This window comes from Callithrix jacchus, chromosome 11 (genome assembly GCF_049354715.1).
Source record: "Callithrix jacchus isolate 240 chromosome 11, calJac240_pri, whole genome shotgun sequence".
Taxonomy (NCBI): domain Eukaryota; kingdom Metazoa; phylum Chordata; class Mammalia; order Primates; family Cebidae; genus Callithrix; species Callithrix jacchus.
Window position 1 is genome coordinate 51,110,074 of NC_133512.1, and position 22,650 is coordinate 51,132,723.

A 22,650-nucleotide genomic window follows, 5' to 3' on the forward strand; every position below is an offset into this window, starting at 1 on the left:
CTATTATTTCCAGTTCAGTACCTGTATTACTTAGGGCTTGGTTCATCTGCAAATGACAAAATAAAATAGTTGCCCAAACAGAATAGAACTTTGTGTCTCACATAAAGGAAGCTCAAAGGAAAGCTCAAAGGACTGGTATGGCAACTTCACAACTCTTTGACTTCACTCTTCAGCTATCCTCACAATGTACCCTAGTTCTCATGGTCTAAGATGGTGGCTAGAATTCTACATAATCATCATATCCACATTCCAGGATAAGGGAAGTGGGGTCAGGGAAGAGGAGTAAGGAAGGTACACAGCAGTGTATTTTTAAAAGGTTTCCTAGAATCTGCAACACAACATTTCTTCTTATATCCATTGGCCAGAAATTTCTTCACAGTCTTCATACCTAACTGGAAAATGGTCACATGGCAAGCTGAAGGGGAAAACAGATATGGAGGGACTAGTAGTGTCTGCCCATATCACAATGAAGCTAAAGAAGATTTAAAAGGTTTAATTCTCAGGTGTTCACAAAAATAACTTGCAGCATGATGGTTCTGGAAAGTTTATTAATTTGTTGTTGTTTCTCTGACTTACCCTGTCAACTTGGTATGGGTATACACATGCATGCTTTCTCAGTGATACATTCAGGACATGATGTTGCAATTAGTTTTTTCATTAAAAGACAATTTTCAATCTTGAAACTATAAAAATTAACTCCATTTTTTAAAAAAGTGTATAAATTATCTCCATTTTTAAAAATTGTGAATAAATTTCTGTTAAGAAAAAACACAACAAAACAAAACTCATAACTTTACTGCTTTAAATTGGTCTGATAGTTCCTTATTGCTAGTGAGATAACATTCTAACATTTGAGAATGCCACACAGGGCCCACAAACCACGTTTCTAGACACATTTCCCAATAGTGGTCCTGATACACTCTCTCTTTTCAGCCAAGAATACTGGCACTGCCTATGTATCAGATTCTTCTGAAGCCATATAACTTTACACAATCTGCCCCACCACCTAGAAAGGTTTTGCTCGCCTACATACCTTATGCAAATAATTATTCCAGAAATACTCAGACATCAGTATGCATAAAAATACTGTTGAGTAAAACAGTCAACTCCTCCCAAGTAGCTATACTAAATGCATTGCTTGTTTAAAATGCTGATTCTCTGGCTATCGATCTAAAGATTCTGTTTCCACTAGGCGTGGATCAGGCCCAGAAATCTGCAGCATCCATACCAAGCAGCAGAGCACCTGTTCACTTACTGATTACTACAATCAAAAAAAGATGGATATCACACTAATTTACCACATTCTTTTTACTTATTTTATGAGATACTGTTCTTCCAAGGTAAGACCATAATTCTATCATGATATAATGAAGGAAGAAAACACAATTTTTTTTTCAGAACAGGAGTAAAAGTTATTAAAAAGCTTTAGAACAGTAAGGAAAGGAAATAAAAGAAGAAAAGTACAACTTGGAAGAGGGTCAAGCAGCCAACTTGAGAAACCAACTGCGCCAACACTTAAATTTTTTAGAAATTCACAGTTCTGAAGATTAATGTGTAAGCCCAACAATTATTCCCTTCATAATATGCATTGGTTGCATACAATGAATAAAAAAACAGAAGTTCAATATGATAACTGCTTAAGTATAAAAGAATGCTGTAGTACTAAGATTACCAGAAAAACATTCAGGTTTTCCAACCCTATATGAATTACTCATACAAAGTAGAATATTCATACTGCACATTTTACTTAGATGTTCCTCATTATTCATTTCTTGAATATAATGAAATAATAAAATTTGAATATGAAAAACACTCATAATTTTTGAGTTAAATATGACAAGATGTGAAGTTATAGCATTAGTAAAATCTGTAAGGACACAGTTGGAGAAATTCTATTTACATAATATGGTGTGCATACTTAAAATATTTTCCCTACAGATATTGTATGGAATAAGTACCCCTTAAGGAAACAGTATCACAGTAAAACACTCAACTGCCCCCAAATAACTGTACTAAAAATATGACTGTCTGAATGCTTTAGTCTGATTTGTAAAAAGTACCTCGGATGTTGCTTGGAAACGTTTATGGGTGTTAATCTGTCAAATAATTTCACATAAATTTAATTCATAAATGTACTATGGCTAAAGACAAAAAGAGTCATAGAGCACTTGGAATTCACATTGTTCCCAGTTGTTCCACTGATTTTTCAAAAAACATCTAAGGTTTCAAAAACAACCCTCCATATCCATGATTTTCTCATGGGTGGATTCAACCAACAGTAGATCAAAAATATTCAGAAAAAAATTGCTTGTGGTTGCCAAGCATGGTGGTTCACGCCTATAATCTCAGCACTTTGGGAGGCTGAAGCAGGTGGATCACTCAAGGCCAGAAGTTCAAGATCAGCCTTGCCAACACACTAGCTGGGAATGGTGGCACACTCCTGTAATTCCAGCTACTTGGGAGGCTGAGGCATGAGAATCACTTGAACCCAGGAGAAAGAGGTTGCAGTGAGCCAAGATTGTGCTACTGTACTACAGCCTGGGTGACAGAGTAAGACTCTGTCTCAAAAAAAAAAAAATTGCATCTGACCTAAACATGTACTGGCTACTTTTCTTGTCATTATTCCTCGAACAATACGGTAAAACAACTATTTACATAGCATTTACATTGTACTAGGTATTTTAAGTAATCTAGGGATGATTTAAAGTGTATGGGAGGATGTAAGTAGGTCATAAGCAAGCACTAGGCTTTTTTATAACAGGGACTTGAGCAACCATGAATGTGGGTAAGTGGGGGTCCTGGAAACAATTTCTAGATACCAAGGGAAAACTGTATATTACTCATAGAAAATGGAATTTCGGCTGGGCACAGTGGCTCATGCCTATAATTCCAGCACTTTGAGAGGCTGCGGCAGGCAGATCACCAGCAGTCAGGAGTTTGAGACCAGCCTGGACCACATGGTGAAACCCCATCTCTATTAAAAATACAAAAATCAGCTGGGCATGGTGGCACGTGCCTGTAATCCCAGCTTCTTGGGAGGCTGAGGCAAGAGAATCATTTGAACCCAGGAGGTAGAGGTTGCAGTGAGACAAGAGAATACTGCTGCACTTCAGCATGGGCAACAAGAGCAAAAAGTTCATCTAAAAAAAAAAAAAAAAGAAAAGGAATTTTTTTGAGACGGAATTTCGTTTGTTACCCAGGCTAGAGTGCAACGGCGCAATCTCGGCTCACTGCAACCTCCGCCTCCTGGGTTCAGGCAATTCTCCTGCCTCAGCCTCCCGAGTAGCTGGGATTACAGGTGTGCACCACCGCGCCCAGCCTAAATTTATTTTTTTATAATTATGTATGAAGCTGTCTGCTCTTTTTCTATTTAATGATTTAATATCTTGAAGGAAACTTAATTACCCAGATATTCTGTGGTTTTATTTGCTTTTTGTTTATGGCTCAACTAAAAAAGAAACTGTAGCTTTGTATTTTATGAAATGTTTTTCAAAATATCTTAACACATTAATTGATGATGTACAATTACTAAATCAGAGAGTAAACTGTGGTGCTCGCAGCCTTACATGAACTCTAGAATCATCTGAAGAACTCTGGGGGAAAATAATCAATATCTGGGCCTAATCCAAGGACCATTTAATCAGAATCTAGGAATGGGTCCCAGCACCAGTATTTTTTTCTAAGTACCCCCTAATGCACAGGAGAGTTAGAATCATAGAGTTAGAGCGATAGATCCCTAATTTACATTTGAGTCAACTAAGTCCACTAAGCCCCAGAAAAAAACGAATGATTTTCCCACAATTAATTGTGCCAAACAGAGGGTTCAGTTCTGCCTCTCAGTATAGTTGGCACCTCTCCCCTTCCCTCATGCAAGTGTCTTTTATTGTACATTCAAGGAGCTGAGGGTAGTGCATCCCACACGGGGATGGCCTAATCTAACTTTTTCACCTCCAAAAAACTGAAACTGAAATGCTGCTAGATTAACAGGTAAACCAGAATCAGGTTAACAGTGAATGAAAGGATTGTTAATTCTTTCCATTAGACACACCCCTCCACGTTTCTTAATAGAAAAACAAGCATCTACATAATGAAGTTAGTTAAAAAATCCTGGCATACTTTCTTTACAATTTAAAGTTCAAAAGTAAAAACACAAAAATCGCTAAGTAAATTAAATGTTAATTGACTTTTTCTGGCTATCCCTATACATGGGTAAGAAGATAGTGATAGGGCAAGTTGCTTTTTAATCCACAAAACACTCTAATTTTTTAATAAGCTGGTCAACATTTTTTGTAAGAACAAAGAATAAAAACAGGAAGCACATGTTGAAAACCTGTTTAGTTTTTGTCACTGTTTTAATTAAAGCCTTCAGCTTTACACAGAATCAATGTGACTTACTGTCCCTCATTTCTTAGAATGTAAAATTTTATGTACACAGCTAAGTTTCCACTTTTAAATAAAGGAAACAACACAGCGACAAAGAGACTACCTTTAAAACTTCCATATAAAAATGTGATTGTTTAAAGTATGTATATGTGGTTAGATTCCCAGAATGAAGAAATCAGCAGGAGATAATCTTAAAAATAACTTACTTTCAAAATCTGATTGATCCTTTAGACTGTAAAACAGAAGGTGAGACTAAATTACATATTTCAGTACCTTTTAAGTGTTTTAAATGGTGAAATTCAAGCTACTGTGAATTATTAAATTCTGGTTCTAAATTCAGTGAGGGATACAAAATAATTAGCTTAATGGAAACTAGAAGTTCTTATGCCCTACTTTAAGAAGCACCTGCATATTCTGAAAAACATGATGTATTTCCGTTGTACTGTAACCTAATTCCTTTAATCTCTACAATAGTGTTTGCCTGATTTCATTCTGCCTGTTTCAAAGTTATATTCAATATTAGGTCAACAATATTAGTGAACCAACAACAATATCTAAATTGTTCCTTTTCATTTATATCTATGATTTTGTGTTATTTTTCCTTCTTTTTGCTATAACATAATAAGCTAATTCATGCTTTTATCTTAGTTTTGGAAGGATTTATATGCCAACATTTATGCAATACTCCTTTTCCTAATTTAAAATAACTATGAGCTTGCCACTATACTAGGAAATTTGTAATCAACTTAAAGATAATGTCTTAAAAATACAATTAAACATGTAATAACAGAAGAAAACCCCGGTAATTACGATAGCGCCATGCTTGCTGGATTTTTAAACAGTAGCATAAGGCTATGAAAAATCGCCACCCAGTGATGCAAATGAAAACTGCAATTTGTTTTTGTGTAAAATGAGTACGCTACAGGATTACTTCAACTTCGTTACTGAATGAAAGAATAGCTATTACCTTCTTAGGTGAATAGGAACCGGTTACAAGGGAAAGGATGTTTTTCTACTAGGATTTTTTTCCCCTTAATTCTTACTCAGCACACTCGACATTTTATAAAGGCTAAAAGCTTTGGAAATCTTAATGGGGAGAAAGGTTTTCTGTCTAAATGTAATCTAACTGTATATAATCTGCCTAGATATTCCTATTACCCAAACAAAAGTGTCCAGACTCTGCCCTGACCTGAATTTCAGGTCATGATGTGTTGATTCCATCAATTCTGCAATGCCATCTAATAATTGTGACATAAAACCTATTTGTGTTAAGCAGAAATGCCTATCTAGGGGAAAAGGTATTATCAAGTGGAAAAAAATAGATAATTTATAGCTTAAACAACACAATTTACTCTGACCTTTCTAGAAACAGGTTATAAAGGCCACATAAGGAGGTAATCTAACAAATTCTGTAGAGTCCATATTGATAAAAAGCTGTTGCTACAAATACAATGATGTTTATAAGTCTTTACTTAGTTGTATCATTTAGACACCAACAAATACACACAAACCAACAATATATACTTATTTTTCTGTAGTGTCCCTATTGCACATGACGCCACAAAAAAGTTATACTGATATATGCTAACCGCAATACAGGTGTATGCAACTAAAAAACCAATAGAACTAATAAATAAATTCAGTAAGTTTACAGGATACAAAATCAACATACAAAAATCAATAGCATTTTTGTATGCCAACAGCAAACAATTTGAAAAAGAAACCAAGAAAGTAATCCCATTCATAAAGCTACCAGTAAAATAAAATACTTAGGAATAAATTCAACCAAAGTGAAAGATCTCTGAAATAAAAATTATAAAACACTGATGAAAAGAAACTGAAAACACACACACACACACACACACACACACACACATACAAATTAGAAAGATATTTACGGATTGGAAGAATCAGTACTGATTAAAATGTCCATACTAAGCAAAACAATCTACAGATTCAATGCAATCACTATCAAACTACCAATACAACCCTTCACAGAAATGGAAAAAATAATCCTAACATTTATATGGAACCGCAAAAGACTGAGAAAAGCCAAAGCCACCTTGAGTAAAAATAACAAAACTAGAGGAATCACACTACCTGACTTCAAATTATATTAAAAAGCTACAGGAACTAAAATAGCACAGTACTGACATAAAAACAGACACATGGACCAATGGAACCAAATACAGAACCCAGGAATAAATTCACACATTTACAATGAACTCATTTTCAACAAAGATACTACCAAGGATGTACAATGGGAAAAGGAAGTCTCTCAAATCAGTGGTGCTGGGAAAACTGGGTATCTATATGCAGAAGAATGAAACTAGACCCCTATCTCTTGCCATATACAAAAATCAAATCAAAATGGATAAAATACGTATATCTAAGACCCGAAACTATGAAACTACTAGAAGAAAGCTTTGGGCAAATGCTCCAGGACAGTAATCTGAACCAAGATATCTTGAGTAATACCCCACAAGCACAGGCAACCAAAGCAAAAATGGACAAATGGGATTGCATCAAGTTGACAGGCTTCTGCACAGCAAAAGAAATGATCAACAGTGAAGAGACAACCCACAGATTGAGAGAAAATACTGACAAACTACTCATCTGACAAGAGATTAATAATCAGTATACATAGGAACTCAACTCAATAGAAAAAAATAAAATAATCCAATTGTAAAATGGGTAGGCCAGGCATAGCAGCTCATGCTGTAATCCCAGTACTTTGGGAGGCTGAGGCGGGAAGGTGGATTGAACCTAAGAGTTTGAAAGTAGCCTGGGTAACAACATAGTGAGACTTTGTCTCTTAAAAAAAAAATTATGTGTGTGTGTGTGCGTGCGTGTGTGTGTGTGTGTGTGTATATATATATATATATATCTGAATAGACATTTCTCAAAAAAAGTTCATATCAATAATATTGAACACCTGCATGACTTTTTTGAGAAATGTCTCAATATGAAACGTTCAATATTACTGATCATGTATATTAAAAAATGTTCAGTATTATTGATCATCAGAGAAATGCAAATCAAAATCAACATGAGATATCATCATCTCGACCCAGTTAAAATGGCTTTCATCCAAAAGACAAGCAATAACGAACGCTGGCAAGGATGTGTAGAAAGGGGACCTCATACCCTGGTGGCAGGAATGTAAATTAGTACAGTCACTATGAAGAACAGTATGGAGATTCCTCAAAAAACTAAAAACAAAACTAATATATGATCCAGCAATTCTATTAATGGGTACATACCCAAAAGAAGAAATCAGCATATCAAAGAGATGTCTGTATTCCCATGTTTCTTGCAGTACTATTCACAAGAGCCAAAATATAGAATCAACCTAAGTTTCTCCATCAACAGATAAATTGATAAAGAAAAGGTGGTACATATACACCATAGAATAACATTTAGCCATAAAAAAGAATTAAATCTTGTCCTTTGCAACAACATAGATGGTATTAGAAGAGATCATATTAAGTGAAATAAGCCAGGCACAAATTTCACATGTTTTCACTCACATGTGGGAACTAAATTTTTTTTTAATTGAACTCATAGAGATAGAGAATACAGAGGGTTACCAGAGGCTAGGAAGGGTAGCAGGAAGAGGGAGGTAAAATGGGGATAGACAATGGGTACAAAAATACAGTTAGGTAGAAGGAATAAGATCTAGTATTTGGTAGCACAGTAGGGTGACTATATAATTTATTGTGTTATTTTTAAATAACTAAAAGAGTAGAAATTGAAGGTTACTAACACAAAGAAATAATTGCATGAAGTGATGGATATCCCAACTACCCTTATGTGATCACTACACATTATATGCCTGTGTCAAAACATCACATGTACCCCATAAATATACATAACAATTATGTACTACTAATAATTAAAACTAAAAAATTTAAAACAAAATAGATGTGTGCAAGTATGTGCCCATGTTAATAAAAGCAGTAAAAGCATTTTCTATTTGCCATTTGACCTACTTTACTTTTTCCAAAATATTTTTATATAGTATGTTCTGAGACTAAAGTAGATATTCTATATGTCAGTACAGAATTATACGATAAAAAGAGCAATCTAACAGAGCAAATCAATTTTTTAAAAAAGAGTTTACCAGACAATTAACTATAACTTTAAAGACAATTAACAATATTCCTAATAGTCTGTCAGGATCTTTATCTGTCAATTCAGTTAAGTTCTTCACTGTTGAAGGATGTTTTCACTAATTAAAAAATATATATCATCTTCCAATCTCAACTTCATCAAGAAGTTTTCTGAAATATTTTAAAAATATTTAAATTATTGGCCAGGCACAGTGGCTCATACCTGTAATCCTAGAACTTTGGGAGCCAGAGGCAGGTGGATCACGAGGTCAGGAGATCAAGACCATCCTGGCCAACATGGTAAAACCCCATCTCTACTAAAAATACAAAACTTAGTTGGGTGTGGTGGCAGGCGTCTGTAGTCCCAGCTACTGGGGAGGCTGAGGCAGGAGAATTGCTTGAACCCAAGAGGCGGAAATTGCAGTGAGCTGAGATCACACCACTGCACTCCAGCCTGGTGACAGAGGAAGACTCCAACTCAAAAAAAAAAAATTTTAACTATTAGATAATAAAAAATTAAAAGGTTTGGGTAGCCAAAATAAAGGCCAAACTTTATGAACAGTAATACAACAACCAACCTTCTTTTATTAAAACAGACAAAAAACAGCACTTTCTCTTTTCAACTGCAGGGAATATAATTTTTTTTTTAAACAAAGAGGTTAAGATGTCAATAATGTCTTAGAATTAAAACTGATGATATAACTTTTTTTTTTTTAACAAAATAATGGATAGTTAAGTGGTTTAGAGGATAGGCTCTGAAATCAGACTGCCTGGGCTAATTCCAGATCTGCTACATGCTAGCTGGAGAAACTTGGAAACATTAAATCCTAGCCTACGTATGGTTATATAATAGTATTAGCTCACTCACAGGGTTGTTCTAAGAATTTTACACACATTAACTAATTTAATCCCCTCAATAACCTCATGGGGTAGGAACTGATATCATGCTCATTTTCTAGATATACTGAGTGGTACTGGGGAGAGTATATCACTTGCCAAAGGTAGAGAGTAAGTCATGGTGCCAGGATGCCAACCCCAGGGGTCTGACCCAGGGTCAGCACTTTTAATGGTATGTCACTGTAGAGCCTCTGAGATGCTCCTGCAGAAGAAAGGAGGGTATAAGTGATAAAAAGAGAAAGAGGACAGAGGAAGTAAGAACTCAGAGATGATGCTTACTGATACCATCAAAACTTCAGGAGAGTAATGACACCCACAAAAGATTATGTATACAGGATTTTTATGAAAATGGTGAAGGGGTGGAGCTTTGCACCTGAGGGGAAATGAGGCTAAACAGAGACAAAGTCAGCAGACAGAGGAGCTGAAAGGCAAAGAGGCCTCAGCCAACATGTCTTGCTTGGGTCATTTGAACGAGGTGCAGCACCAGCTGCACTGCAAATTGAACTGCTATCCTAGAACTATGACAGAAGTGATTCTTCACCATGACTGTTCAACTGCTAGACATATGGCGCTAGGTACCAATAACTAGCATCAATCATGCTAGTCCAAGATAGTCCTGGGAAAACTCCCTCAAAATACAGCATTTCAGCTTTTGGGAAAAGTATCATTAGAGCTTAGATATATCAGATGGAACAGCTAGTACTGAGTGCATATTAGGTCCCAGAAATTCCTTCATGAAATACCAAATTTGGAAGTTTGTGTGCCTTCTGAGGCTCAGTTAAAGAAAGACAACTTCTCAAACTAGTCTTTCCTAGAAAGGGACAGAGGTCTACGATAGTTAATACCCTGAGCAGAAGGCTCTAGAAACCAGGCTTCTATTGAGGTAGCTACAAGACAGGCAGTAGAATATCTCAAGACTACATCCTGCTACCAGAAATTGGAGAAGATCTTAGCAGCTCCAGGAGCCACTGCAGAGGGGGTTAAAATTTGTCTCAGAAATCCTACAAAGTGGCAGAGAGGTAGAAATAAAGAAGATGAATAAAAAGTTTAAGGTCCAGCATCAGAAATTCTATGTGCCCTCCAAGATGCCAGTACACCCAACTTACATTCTTTAAATGGCTATTTGATATTAAAAAGAATAATGTTAATTTCTAATCACAAAAACAACAGAAAAGAGGCTGGACGTGGCAGCTCATGGCTGTAATCCCAACACTTTGGGAGGTCGAGGCGGGAAGACTGCTTAAGGCCAGGAGTTCAAGACCAGACTAGGCAACATGGCAAGACCCCATCTCTACCTTCTCAAAAAATAACTTCAAAAAAAAATTTTTAATACATGTAGAATAAAAACAAACAAAAGCAGAGTTCCCTGAATATGTGTTAAGACTTCAGAGGTATTTTTAAATCAAGAATATGGAACAGAGTAGAAAACCAGGGTTTTTTGGAAAAAATGCTGAGAGAAGAATTTATTGTGAAATCCTGAAGAGGCACTTCACAGGAGGCCTGAGGCACCCCTGAAGTTTTCTGTTAGTGAGGCTAATTCAAGAAGTGTGAAGAAAGTAATACTGGCAGTTTTCGAGGAACTAAACTTGGGGTTGACAGAGTCAGTTCTGACTTGGAAGCCAAGGCATAAATCCCTGACACACTAAGAAGGAAGGATCGGACTAGCAATCAAGTCCACCACGCTCCACCTTATCCTACTCCGAAGGCTACCCAGAAAAATCACCAGCCCTGGTCAAAGACTAAGCCCCAGTGTTTTTCCTCAGGTATAAGGGATCTGGTCTGACGAAAACAATTCTGACCAACCTCCCGGCTACTGCCCCTGTCCCTGGACATATGAGACAGATTCAGAAAAACACCCAGGCCTGCCAGAACTTGACTGTAGAAATGATGGAAAATTCTATAGTAAAGTTTATCCATGAGAAAAACTCTATTCTGATCTCCCAGAGATTACCCTTACATCTAAGGGAAACATCTCTTATTTCTCAAAGCATACAGAGCATTGACTGATGCTAGTAGATGCCAGTCTGACTGGGCCAAGATAAGGAAGAGGTAGGAAACCAGTATCTGGAAAAAAGAGACCCAGAGAAACATTCCAGGGAGTGAAGACCATATGAGTTAATGTAAATCTTATCAGAGAGGGAAAAGGAATTTGGTGGAAGGAGGTCCAGTATGGAAGAGGATGAGAACCAGGAGGAAATACTGGGTTTGACTATCCCCTGCTACACCTGGGAAAGAGAATTTCTGGAAAGAGCATACAGAGACCTTGTGCAAAACTTTTCTTCAGGGGAAGAAATGTGACACGACATGGAGGAAATTGTACTTTTCAGAATTCCCCTGGAGAAGAATACTGCATTTGATTGAAAGAAATATTTTTTAAAGCCAAAAAAATCCTTAAAATTGGCAAGTATTAATTTTATAATAGAAAATAGTCTTAACAAACAGGAAACACTAACATATTTAGACTTTAAAGTCTACTTCATTCAGCAAATATTTATTGGATGCCTAATTTAATTTCAGATGCTAATTTATGAAACAAAGTTAGTATTATGTATAAGACTGAACTTGAATTCATCAAAAATTCTTCAAGACTTTTTTGAAGACTGTAAGTTTCCTGAAGATTGTAAGTTTCCACAGTTAAAAAGGGGGGGAGGGGAGAAGTGATTTTACAAATTTAATTTGGAGTACACAGCCAAACCAACATGTAAGAAAAGTCTCACTTGATGACACTATTCCAAGTAATTGATGACCTTTATCTTTACAGATTTCACTTTCTAAAAAGTAACACATAAATTAATTCTGAATTATTAGAAATAATTTAAAATCAATCATATAATCAAGTAATTTTTTTAAAGAAAGTATAATTCATCTAATTATTTTGTTTCTTAAAAAGACTCACCTAAAAGGACAAATCCATCTGCTTCTGTCTCTGGTACTGAGGGCTTTTTAGATTCTGGAGGCTTTCTGAAGAAGTGAAACATTGCTGCTGCTGCTGCTGCTGCTACCTGAAATAGAAATGTTACACAATGTCAAATGTGGATGCAACTGTAATACTCTTACCCTTTGTAGGAAAAAGCTAAGCATAAAGATATCACAATAATTACTCTTAGGAATTCTATGACCAGATGTAAATGCATGAGCCTTCTCTAGATGTCAGCAAACAAAGCTAGAAAATGATCTTCCAGTTTAAACTCCTGGATCCCTTGAAGCTCACAGTGCAACCTCTCTCAATTTCTGAAGACTTAGAAAATAACCCAGGAAATCCCTACATATAAACGCAAATCAACAGATAACACAAGAATCTGGAAGGAGCTTGCTAACTATAAAATAGATACTGGTTTGGGTAATAGAAAAAAGTTAAAAGCCCAGTTCTCTTTTTATGCCATAACTACCTTAAGCCTCATAAAACTAAGGCCACCTGAAAAAAAGAAAGCATTTCAAAGATCCTCTACTGATGGTTACCTAATGTAGACACTCAAGCACTGTATGTGTATTTGTCCATTCTCACGCTGTTCTGAAGAAATACCCTAGACTGGGTAACTTACAAAGAAAAGAGGTTTCACTGACTCATAGTTTCACATGAATGCCAAAAACCAGCATCAACCATGCAATATTGGTGCTAGTTATTGGTACCCATGTGAAAGGTCTCAGGAAACTTACAATCTTGGGGGAAGGCACCCCTTCACAGGATGGCAGGAGAGAGATGAGTGCCAAGCCAACGGGGAATCCCCTTATAAAAACCATCAGATCTCATGAGAACTCACTCACTATCGCAAAAACAACATGGGTAAATGGTTCAGTTATCTCCACCTGGTCCTGCCCTTGACACATGGGCATTAATATAATTCAAGGTGAGATTTGGGTGGGGACATAGAACCAAAGCATATCAGTACCCATTGTAAAACTGCAGCCAACTTTAAATTCTCATCAGTGCAGATCCTTGTGTTGGTGAGATTATTGTGCACCATCCCCAGTACACACATGCTCACACACAAAAATACAACCACACACACACACACACACACACCCTCTCTTCCTACTATTCCAACTGTTATACATTCAACCAGGCCAACAATTTCTAGAAAACAAATGGGGAGAAAGTTGCAGTGTACATGCAAGGACACATAAGATTCTGAGGACAGTTCCTAACGAGCTATAAAACAGAAGAGAAAGCAAAGAATAATCCTGGTGGCAGCAAATGCTTCAAGTTTTAGTTCTCATATATTTCACCCATAGCCGAAAATCAAGAAGGAAGCATAAGATAAAGATTTATTGTGAGTAAAGCCTTCTAGAAACTGAGAATTATACTGGGATTTGTACTGGTTGCCCTGACCTAAGCTGTAGATCAAAGAACTGAATCCCAGTTTAAGTGAGTGGTAAAAGGAACTTAATTGTTGCTAGCAAACATATCTTGCAGATTTCACTTCTTTTTTTTTTTTTTTTGAGACGGAGTTTCGCTCTTGTTACCCAGGCTGGAGTGCAATGGCGCAATCTCGGCTCACCGCAACCTCCGCCTCCTGGGTTCAGGCAATTCTCCTGCCTCAGCCTCCCGAGTAGCTGGGATTACAGGCACGCGCCACCATGCCCAACTAATTTTTTGTATTTTTAGTAGAGACGGGGTTTCACCATGTTGACCTGGATGGTCTCAATCTCTTGACCATGTGATCCACCTGCCTCGGCCTCCCAAAGTGCTGGGATTACAGGCGTGAGCCACCGCACCCGGCCCAGATTTCACTTTTAAAAGGAATAAAAAGTAAAGAAGAAAAACACAAGCCAGGTGACGAAGGAAATGTTCTAATAAGAGAAAAGGAACAGCCTCTGAAATCCTTGAAGAAAGCACTTACTGGATATAGTAATGAATACAAAAGAAAAGTTTTCAAAATTGGTTGGCACTCTCCACAGAGATCAAGGAGAGATGGCCTCTAATGAACCTGGTAAAAAAAAAAAGATGAGGTGGAAAAGCAAAAGAAAAGGATGAAAAGACAAGGAATCAAATGAAAAAAAGTAACAGAATAAGATAAAGAGAAACCCACAAAAGGAAAAAATGAATTCAGGAAAGAGTTGGTTTGCAAGCAGGAATGTAAGAAAAGAGAGTTCAAATTAAATGACTTATACAATTGGAAGAGGAACTACTTTTCAACCCCAAACTGTTAAAAACAAAACTGAGAAGGCCTTTAAGGAACAACAACTGATTAAAACTCAACCTCAGCTAAGGATCAAATAAAGGGTATAGCTGATATTAAAACCTCAGTGTAGACTAATGTGGCACTCAGTAAATTCTTTCACTTGGTATAAAATGAATCAGAAAAAAGAGACTAAGGACTGAAGCCTTGTAGAGTCAAGATATCCTCAAGTAAATAAAGAGAAGGAAGGGGCCTGCACAGAGGTGAAAAAGATAAGAAATACAGAAACTCTAAGAATTATATCTAGCAAAAATTTTAGGTCTGGCTATTAACACATCAAGCTGACTGAAGTTAAGTAGATAAGAAGCCAACAAAATTTTTGAGAATTATACTGCAAAAATAATCTGGTCTCAATTCAAAAAGGAATATGATTATTGAATACTTAAAACAACCTTTAGACACCAATTTCTACAGATAAGAGGCTGCCAGAAAAAACTGTTCAGCCCCCAAGGAGGCCCAGTGCCCATTTGTGTTTTAGCCAAGGAAGTTACTGAAAAGGAAAAAATTCCAAGACGGTGAACCCAGTGGTATGGAGGACAATGGATGGAGGAGCCTCTCCCAGGAAGCAGAATCTGGACATAATTAAGAAACATTCTTGGGCCCAAGATAGGGGTCCCCCAAAATTCTACTGGGGAATTGCAGAATTGCTACAACTTTTGACTGCTCTATCTCTCCTACTGTTTGCCTTTCTGAATCGGAGTGGTTTTGGCAACTATGCCTCCCAGTTAGTTCTACCAGGGTGTAAGGGGAAAGGAGGGACAAGTTACTTGTCTTTTTAGTTCATGAAGTCTCCAGATCAAGAGGTACCACATCTGAACATGATGAACAGACTCTTGTATATCACCCAGAGGCACTGAACTTTGAGCACAATGTTGTGACTGAATGCGGCAATGAGACAGACTGCCTTCAGGAGGGGTGAGTTACTTCACCTGTGGTAGTAGAGAGAGAGATCTGAATATGGTGAACACAAATGAGAACCACAGAATCATTAGGGCTGTTTACCAGCTATGTTTTAGGGAGACATATAGGACAGTTTTCTCTTCCCTCCTTGGAATTAGATGTGGCCATGTGATTTGCCTTGTTCACTGTGCCACATGCCATTAGAATGCTAAAATAAGGGTTTTTGTGGATATGGAAAGTGGCTACTCTTATAACATTTGAATAACAGCCTTTTAAATAGAAGGACTCAAATTTCCAATGCCTTTTCATGTCTGGCCAAAAGTCAGAAATGGAACAAACATGGTATCACTAAAGTAGTTCTGATAAGTCATTCTCAAACCCCAAAAGTTTAAATATATTGTTATAACCCAGACTAAACTCAAATGTAGTATTAGAAAACAACCTCTTTTTAACCCAAGTATTACATAAGGAATTTATAACAAGTAATTAAGTGAAACATTTACATTTTTAATGACCTAAAATATTACATTCGAACACACTGGCTACAGCAGTCTGTTACACAGCATGACTTACTGGCAAAGCATAACATTACAATTTGTCACTTCCGAACATAAGAACGTTATCATATCCCAATAGAAGGAGGGATAATATAGGCTCCAGAAGTCAAGAAACTTGTAGGCAGGGAAAAAACAGGTCAGGAATAAGGCAAATGAGGCAGAGAGTGTAAAAAAAGAACTAAGATATGGCAGCAAACGTTTCCTTTGGATAATTTCAGACAGTTCTGAAGTTATTACAAAGGCATGAGTCACCCTCATGTCTATCACCCCATCAACCTGACCACCAACTTAGCTCCTTCCTCAACTACAGTCCACCTCAAGATGATGTTCTATGGGAACATGCTTCCAGTTTACAATAAGAGTCTCAGGAATCCCTTGTATGACCAATACTCCAATACTGCTGCTGATGCTAAAGACTCATACCACTAGGTACCTAAGGTCAGTCTAACCATGTATCTTCAGTAATCCCTCCATGCATGAAAAGAGCATATACTAAAACACTAAAATCTGCAATCAGCTTATCTTAATCCCATGATAATTCTTTTCATATCACTCAAAAACACGCAGTGGTATAAAAACTTACTCTAGAGTGGAGGGAGGGACTGGTAAATACCATCCTTAGATATCCCCTTTATGAGGGGTACAGCAAGATTTAGTTACCCTGCCTAAGACTAGTAACTGGAAAGGCGAAGGGGAATAGCTACAAATGCCACTAACAGTTGCTGAGTTCCTACAATGAGTCAGACCCGATATCAAAATACTGTATACAACAGTCCCCGCCTTATCCATGGGGGACATGTTCCAAGACCCCAAGCAGATGCCTGAAACCAAGGATAGTACTAAACCCTATATATAGTATGTTTTTTCCTATACAAAAGGTCCCCTAAACAGTGTCCCTTCATTTTAATGTTGATGAGAAAAGAAACTTGATTCCCAGCTGGGACCACTGTCTGTGTATGTTTAGAGTTGGCCCATTCTCCCCAACGTCTGTATGGGTTTTCTCTCCAGTACTCCAGCTTCCTCCCATATCCCAAAGCTGTGTCCATTAGGTGGATTAGCATGTCTACATGGTTCCTCTCTGAGTGAGTGTGGGTGGGTGTGTGAGTGCCCTGCAATGGAGTAGTGTCCTGTCCAGAGCTGGTTCCTGCCTCAAGGCTTAAGCTGCCAGAAGAGCCTCTGGTTACCTGTAGTACTTAACTAGAATAATTGGGTGAATAATTATCTTACTTGTTTTATTAATATTTCTTAAATGTAAGTATCACTAACATTTATTTTAATTTTTAACATTATAAAAATTTTTATCTTTATTTACAAGTTGGTGATGTTTTCATGACCAGATATATGCCATAGGAAATTAACTCTTGCTCATATCAATTAGCCTATGGTAAAACTGGTTTCATTATATGTTGTTTCACTTAAAGTCAGTTTCTAAGAACCTATCCATGACGTTAAGTGAGAATTTACTGCATGTACATATCTATGATAAAGTCTAATTTATAAGTTAGATACAGTAAAAGATTCGCAATAACTAATTATAAAATAGAACTATAACAATATATATAGAAATAAAAGTTTATGGTCCCTTTCTCTTTTCGTCTCTTACAATATCTTATTGTACTGTACTCATCTATTTTTTTACTCAGTTGACATAAGCAACCGAAACAGTAGGAATCAAAACCATAGATAAGAGGCGGAACTACCGTATGCTTTATCTCCTGCAATCCTTACGATAAACCCACAGGTATACACAATTATTCACATTGGATAAGTAAAAGAAGTGAAGTAGGACTAGGCATGGTAGCTCACACCTGTAATCCCAGAACTTTGGAAGGCCAAGGCAGGCAGATTGCTTGGGCCCCAGAGTTCGAGACCAGCCTGAGCAACATGACAAAATCCTGTCTCTACAAAAAATACAAAATGAGCCAGGTGCAGTTCTGTGTGCCTATGGTCCCAGCTAATTGAGAGGCTGAGATGGGAAGACTGCTTGAACCCAGAAGGGAGAGGTGAAAGTCAGCCACTGCACTACAGCCTGAGAGGCAGAGCAAGATCCTGTGTCAAACAAACAAACAAAAAATAATTGAAGTAAAAAACTAGGTTAAGTATTGGTCCAAGTTTACACAGTTAGTAGAGTTGAACATAATCTTAAACCAAATCCTATTGGCACCAAAACTGAATGCTTTTCATCAGTAAAGCATCACAGGCCAGGAACTCTTAACCCTTAGGACCTCTGTGTTGGACTTTCTTTAATATAGTATTTCTCAATGTTAGTCAAATACATTTGATTAATTCCACTTCTGTCTTTTCAGTCCCTACTTTCTCAAGCCTTGCTAAGCTCTATGCTGTGAAGACATTTACTTATTGTACAACATCTATGAAGACCTTCACTTATTTCATACTTCTATAATACAAACAGTTATTAAGTGCATAGTCCAGATACTGAGCCAACACTGCAGATGTAGCACTAAATTAACATTTAGGGAAAACAAACTGCAACCTCAGCCCATCATATTTCTGAGGCAATCCTTACCAGAATTAAGAATAATTTAAGTGGAGGAGGTCTATACAGTCCTGCAGTATGTGGTAAGCTCCAAGTATGTGGAGCACCCTTGTTTCTGATATGCATGGCCTTGACAGCTGGACTTCTGCCTGGAGTTCCCAAGCATACTCCAGTCTCATTTCCTTCTCTGTAATTCTCCGTATTTTTTAAATTGTCTATAATGAGAAAATTTTACATTTATATAAGAAAACATATCAAATTTTATTCTTAAAAATCCATTATTAGCTAGTAGCAACTTGACTAACTGAGCTAGAACCCAACCCATAATGGCATCTTAATACTCAAACATAGGGATCCTGGAACTACCTCAATACAGATGAGAGATAAAGAATTCACCAGTTGGCAGGGGGAAGTGGCTCATGCCTGTACTCCCAGCACTTTGGAAGGCTGAGGCGGGTGGATCACCTGAGGTTAGGGATTAGAGGCCAATATGGTGAAACCCTGTCTCTACTAATAATACAAAAATTACCTGGCTGTGGTGGCGCACGCCTGTAATTCCAGCTACTCAGGAGACTGAGAGGCAAGAGAATCACCTGAATTTGGCAAGCAGAGGTTGCAATGAGCCGAGATCCCACCATTGCACTCCAGCCTAGGCAACAAGAGCAAAACTTCATCTCAAAAAAAAAAAACTTCACCCGTCCAAACCTCAGAATGGGAGAAAATTCCTGAAAATCACATATTTGATAAATAATGTATATAAAGAATATATAAAGACTTCTTAAAACTCAATAACCAAAAAAACCTCAAAACTGGCAAAAAATATGAACAGCCACTTCACCTAGGAAGACACATGAGCACCAAAGAGCCACATGGAAAATGCCCAATATCATTAGTCAATACGGAAAAGTAAATTAGATCTCAGTGAGATACCATTAAATATTTATTAGAATATTTAAAACTAAAAAGACTTGCCCTAGCTGGGTACAGGGGCTCACACCTGTAATCCCAGTACTTTGGGAGGCTGAAGTGAGCAGATCACTTGAGGTCAGGAGTTTGTGTCCAGCCTGGGAAACACGGTGAAACCCCATCTCTACAATAAATACAAAACTCAGCCAGGTGTGGTGGCATGTGCCTGAGGTCTCCACTACTTGGAAGACTGAAATGGGAAGACTGCTTGAGCCCAGGATGTCAAGGTTGCAATGAGCCATGATCATACCACTGTACGCCAGCCTGGGTGACAGGACAATGAGACCCTGTCTAAAAACACAACACAACACAACAAAACAAACAAACAAAAAAATTGTCTCATCCCAAGTGTTGCCAAAGATATGGAGCAACTGGAACTCTTGTACGCTGGTGGTAGAAGGGTAACAGAGTACAACCACTCTGGACAAGAGTTTGGTAGTTTCTCAAAAACATAAACATATATCCACCATATAACTTAGTCCTTCAGGAAACAAAAACATATGTTCACACTTATATACAAATATTGTAACAGCTTTTTTTTACAATATCCAAAATATGGAAACAACCCAAATGTCCAATAACAGGTAAATGGATTTTTTAAAACTGCCATATCCATCCCACTCAGCAGTAAAGGAAAACAAAATAGTGGTATATGCTACAATATGCAAGAATCTCAAAAAACATAAGCTGATGAAGCCAGACAAAATAAAAGTTCATACTCTATGATTCAATTTATATAAACTTCTTGAAAATACAAACTAATATACAGTGAAAGAAAGCAGATCAGAGGTTGACTGGGGAGGGGAGCAAAGGAAGGAGAGATAACAAGGGAGTAGAAGGAAACTATCAGAAGTGATGGATAGGTTCATTACCAACTATAATGATTGTTTCAGTGGTATAAATATACACTAAAACTCATCAAATTGTATACTTTCAATAGATGTTACTCATAATACCTCAGTAAAGTTCTTTAAAAATTCATTATTAACACAATTAGATGTCATACATAAGTTTTAGTTCACAATTATTCAAAAAATTATCTCAAATCTCTAAGCCACTGTGTGTTACAGGGACAGTCTTTGTAAAAAAGCAAAATGCTTCTTTTCTCCACGCATCACACAAAACTGAAAAATAAAAGGACAGTTTATTCACTTTTAATGGTATACATAGACTACATATTAAAGGACATGTCTGACTGCTTAGCAGGGCAGATCCTACTGCTCTGAATAGAGGTAGGGGAGCACAAGAATATATTTCTTTTTTCCTATTACTCTAAGGCTTCCCTTTTAAGTAATATTATCCATGACAAAAGGATTAAGGCAACTTGGTTTCCTCAATTTGATTATCTCCTTTGAATTTCAACAGACTACTAGTAAATGTAAATATAGCAAATAGACTGAAATTCCTGTGTAACTGATGCAGCTACTGTCTAGACAGAATAATGTAAATATATGTGTATGCATGTGTGTGTGCGCATGTGTGTATATCACCCACACACATTGTTCTTCCAAATCCAATAAATATGTAAATTTTACAGTGCTGAAAAATTAAAATCCTACACAATGTTTAATCTTCCTCCTTTTGCATGGTGAAATGCATGACTATACAAATATAAAAATTCAGATAACAAGTTTACTAATTTCCCCTCAGAGATATCAAAACAGTATACAGGAAGGTAGGCCATACTTTTGGCAGCTTTAATCCTGAGTGATAAGAATACACCACTTAAAACAGCACTAGACAGCATAAAAATCAATGAGAATTAGAACTCTGGTAGGCTTCACAGACTACGTAGCCCTGAGTTTAACTTCAACTGATGTGTATAAACAAAGAAGAGAAGAAAGGTCTTTCCTGTAGGAAGGATCAACATGAATAAAAAGCATAGTTGGTAGAGAGGAAGGCAAAGAGATCAACCTCACCAGAGAAAGGAACATGTAGATAAGCAACAGAAATCAAGACTGCAAAAGAAGGGAAGAAATAAATTATTGAAGAGGTGAAAGTGTCAGGAAGTGTCAGCATATTCAGAGTGGCAAAACAAGATTTGTTGGACATTACTGGGCAGTCTGGAGTCTTGAGCAAAGTGTTTAAGCAAGATTAAATGTAAAATAGCATGCTGGAGAGACTGATTGATGAGAGCCTGGAGTCAAGAAGTTAGAAAGTTGTAGTGAAAAGGGACTGGATTAAGATGGGTGAAGTTCGATGAGAAAAGAAGGGATATACAGAAATGATATGGAAAAGTGATATTATGAATAAGAAAAGGGAAGTAGGAAAAAGAAGTTTATCTTAAGAGAAGAAAATAATAGTAAATTCCATTTCAATCGGATTTTCCAAGCCAAACTGGAAATCCAACTATTATGTAAAAATCTAGGTTTTAAATAATAGCAACAAATTCACAATGTTTACAAATACAGTGCAGCTGGTACGAATCCTCTAGAAACTGGACGTGGCTTTCAGGTGGCAAAGTATTTTAGATCTAGGTTAGGAACAGCCTAAATCAGTAAAAGGAAAAACTGTTTAAACCTTTAGAATTAAGTAGATGTCCTGGCTAGCGCACCCATTCAGGTTATTCCCACCTTTGCTTGTTTTGACTAGGCTATTTTTTAACTCTGTAAGAATAGGAGATCAATTGTAGGAAACTGACAGTCATGCATGTAATTCCTATCCATAAAAACACTTCTGGTAAAATGCATTAGTTATTCCCCTGTTAATACTAACCAATTTTGCATCCATTTATAAATTTAACATTCCTTATTTGCTTATCAATGTGTGATGATGCTTTGAGTTCTCTTTTGAACCAGGTGCAGTATCTTACTAGTTCCCTCCTTAATTAACAAGTTCAGTATTTAACAGATTTTAGATTCATAGTGGAGACATGATTTAATCCTCTTTTAAAGTTTATACTTTAGCATCAGACTACTAATTAAGATTATATAAAGACTCTCCCCGTTTTTCCATCCCACTTAGGTTTTTTAGTTTGTAGATTTTTGATATTGGTATAATGGGGAAAAGGTACAGCTGTCTGAGAGGATAAGCACGAAAAGATATTTAAACTGATGTCACTTTTCAGCTCCACAGAACAGCTTGGAAACTAATTAAATTGAAGCATTCATATAAGTTTTATTTCTACCTCTCTTATTTATGCTCAGACTTTTAAAAAA

General features: G+C 36.9%; 1 protein-coding gene across 8 annotated transcripts in view; it reads right to left on the minus strand.

Annotated features, from left to right (window-relative positions):
* The window catches only part of UMAD1 (UBAP1-MVB12-associated (UMA) domain containing 1), a 272,067-nt gene that overhangs the window by 228,033 nt on the left and 21,384 nt on the right, over positions 1-22,650 (minus strand). For 6 of the 8 annotated variants that reach the window (XR_013523938.1, XM_078342724.1, XM_054237272.2 and 3 more), the window contains exons 2-4: positions 19,056-19,175; positions 18,557-18,741; positions 12,289-12,394 (exon numbers count right to left, since the gene is read on the minus strand). Coding sequence is in view for 7 of the 8 variants with exons in the window: in XM_078342724.1 (XP_078198850.1) it covers positions 12,289-12,394; positions 18,557-18,741; positions 19,056-19,164 (400 nt within the window). In the remaining variant the exon portion in view is untranslated. Of the gene's footprint in view, positions 1-12,288; positions 12,395-15,339; positions 15,502-18,556; positions 18,742-19,055; positions 19,176-22,650 lie in introns of those variants that run through there. The other 2 variants (XM_017975333.4, XM_035254914.3) reach the window with 2 other exon arrangements.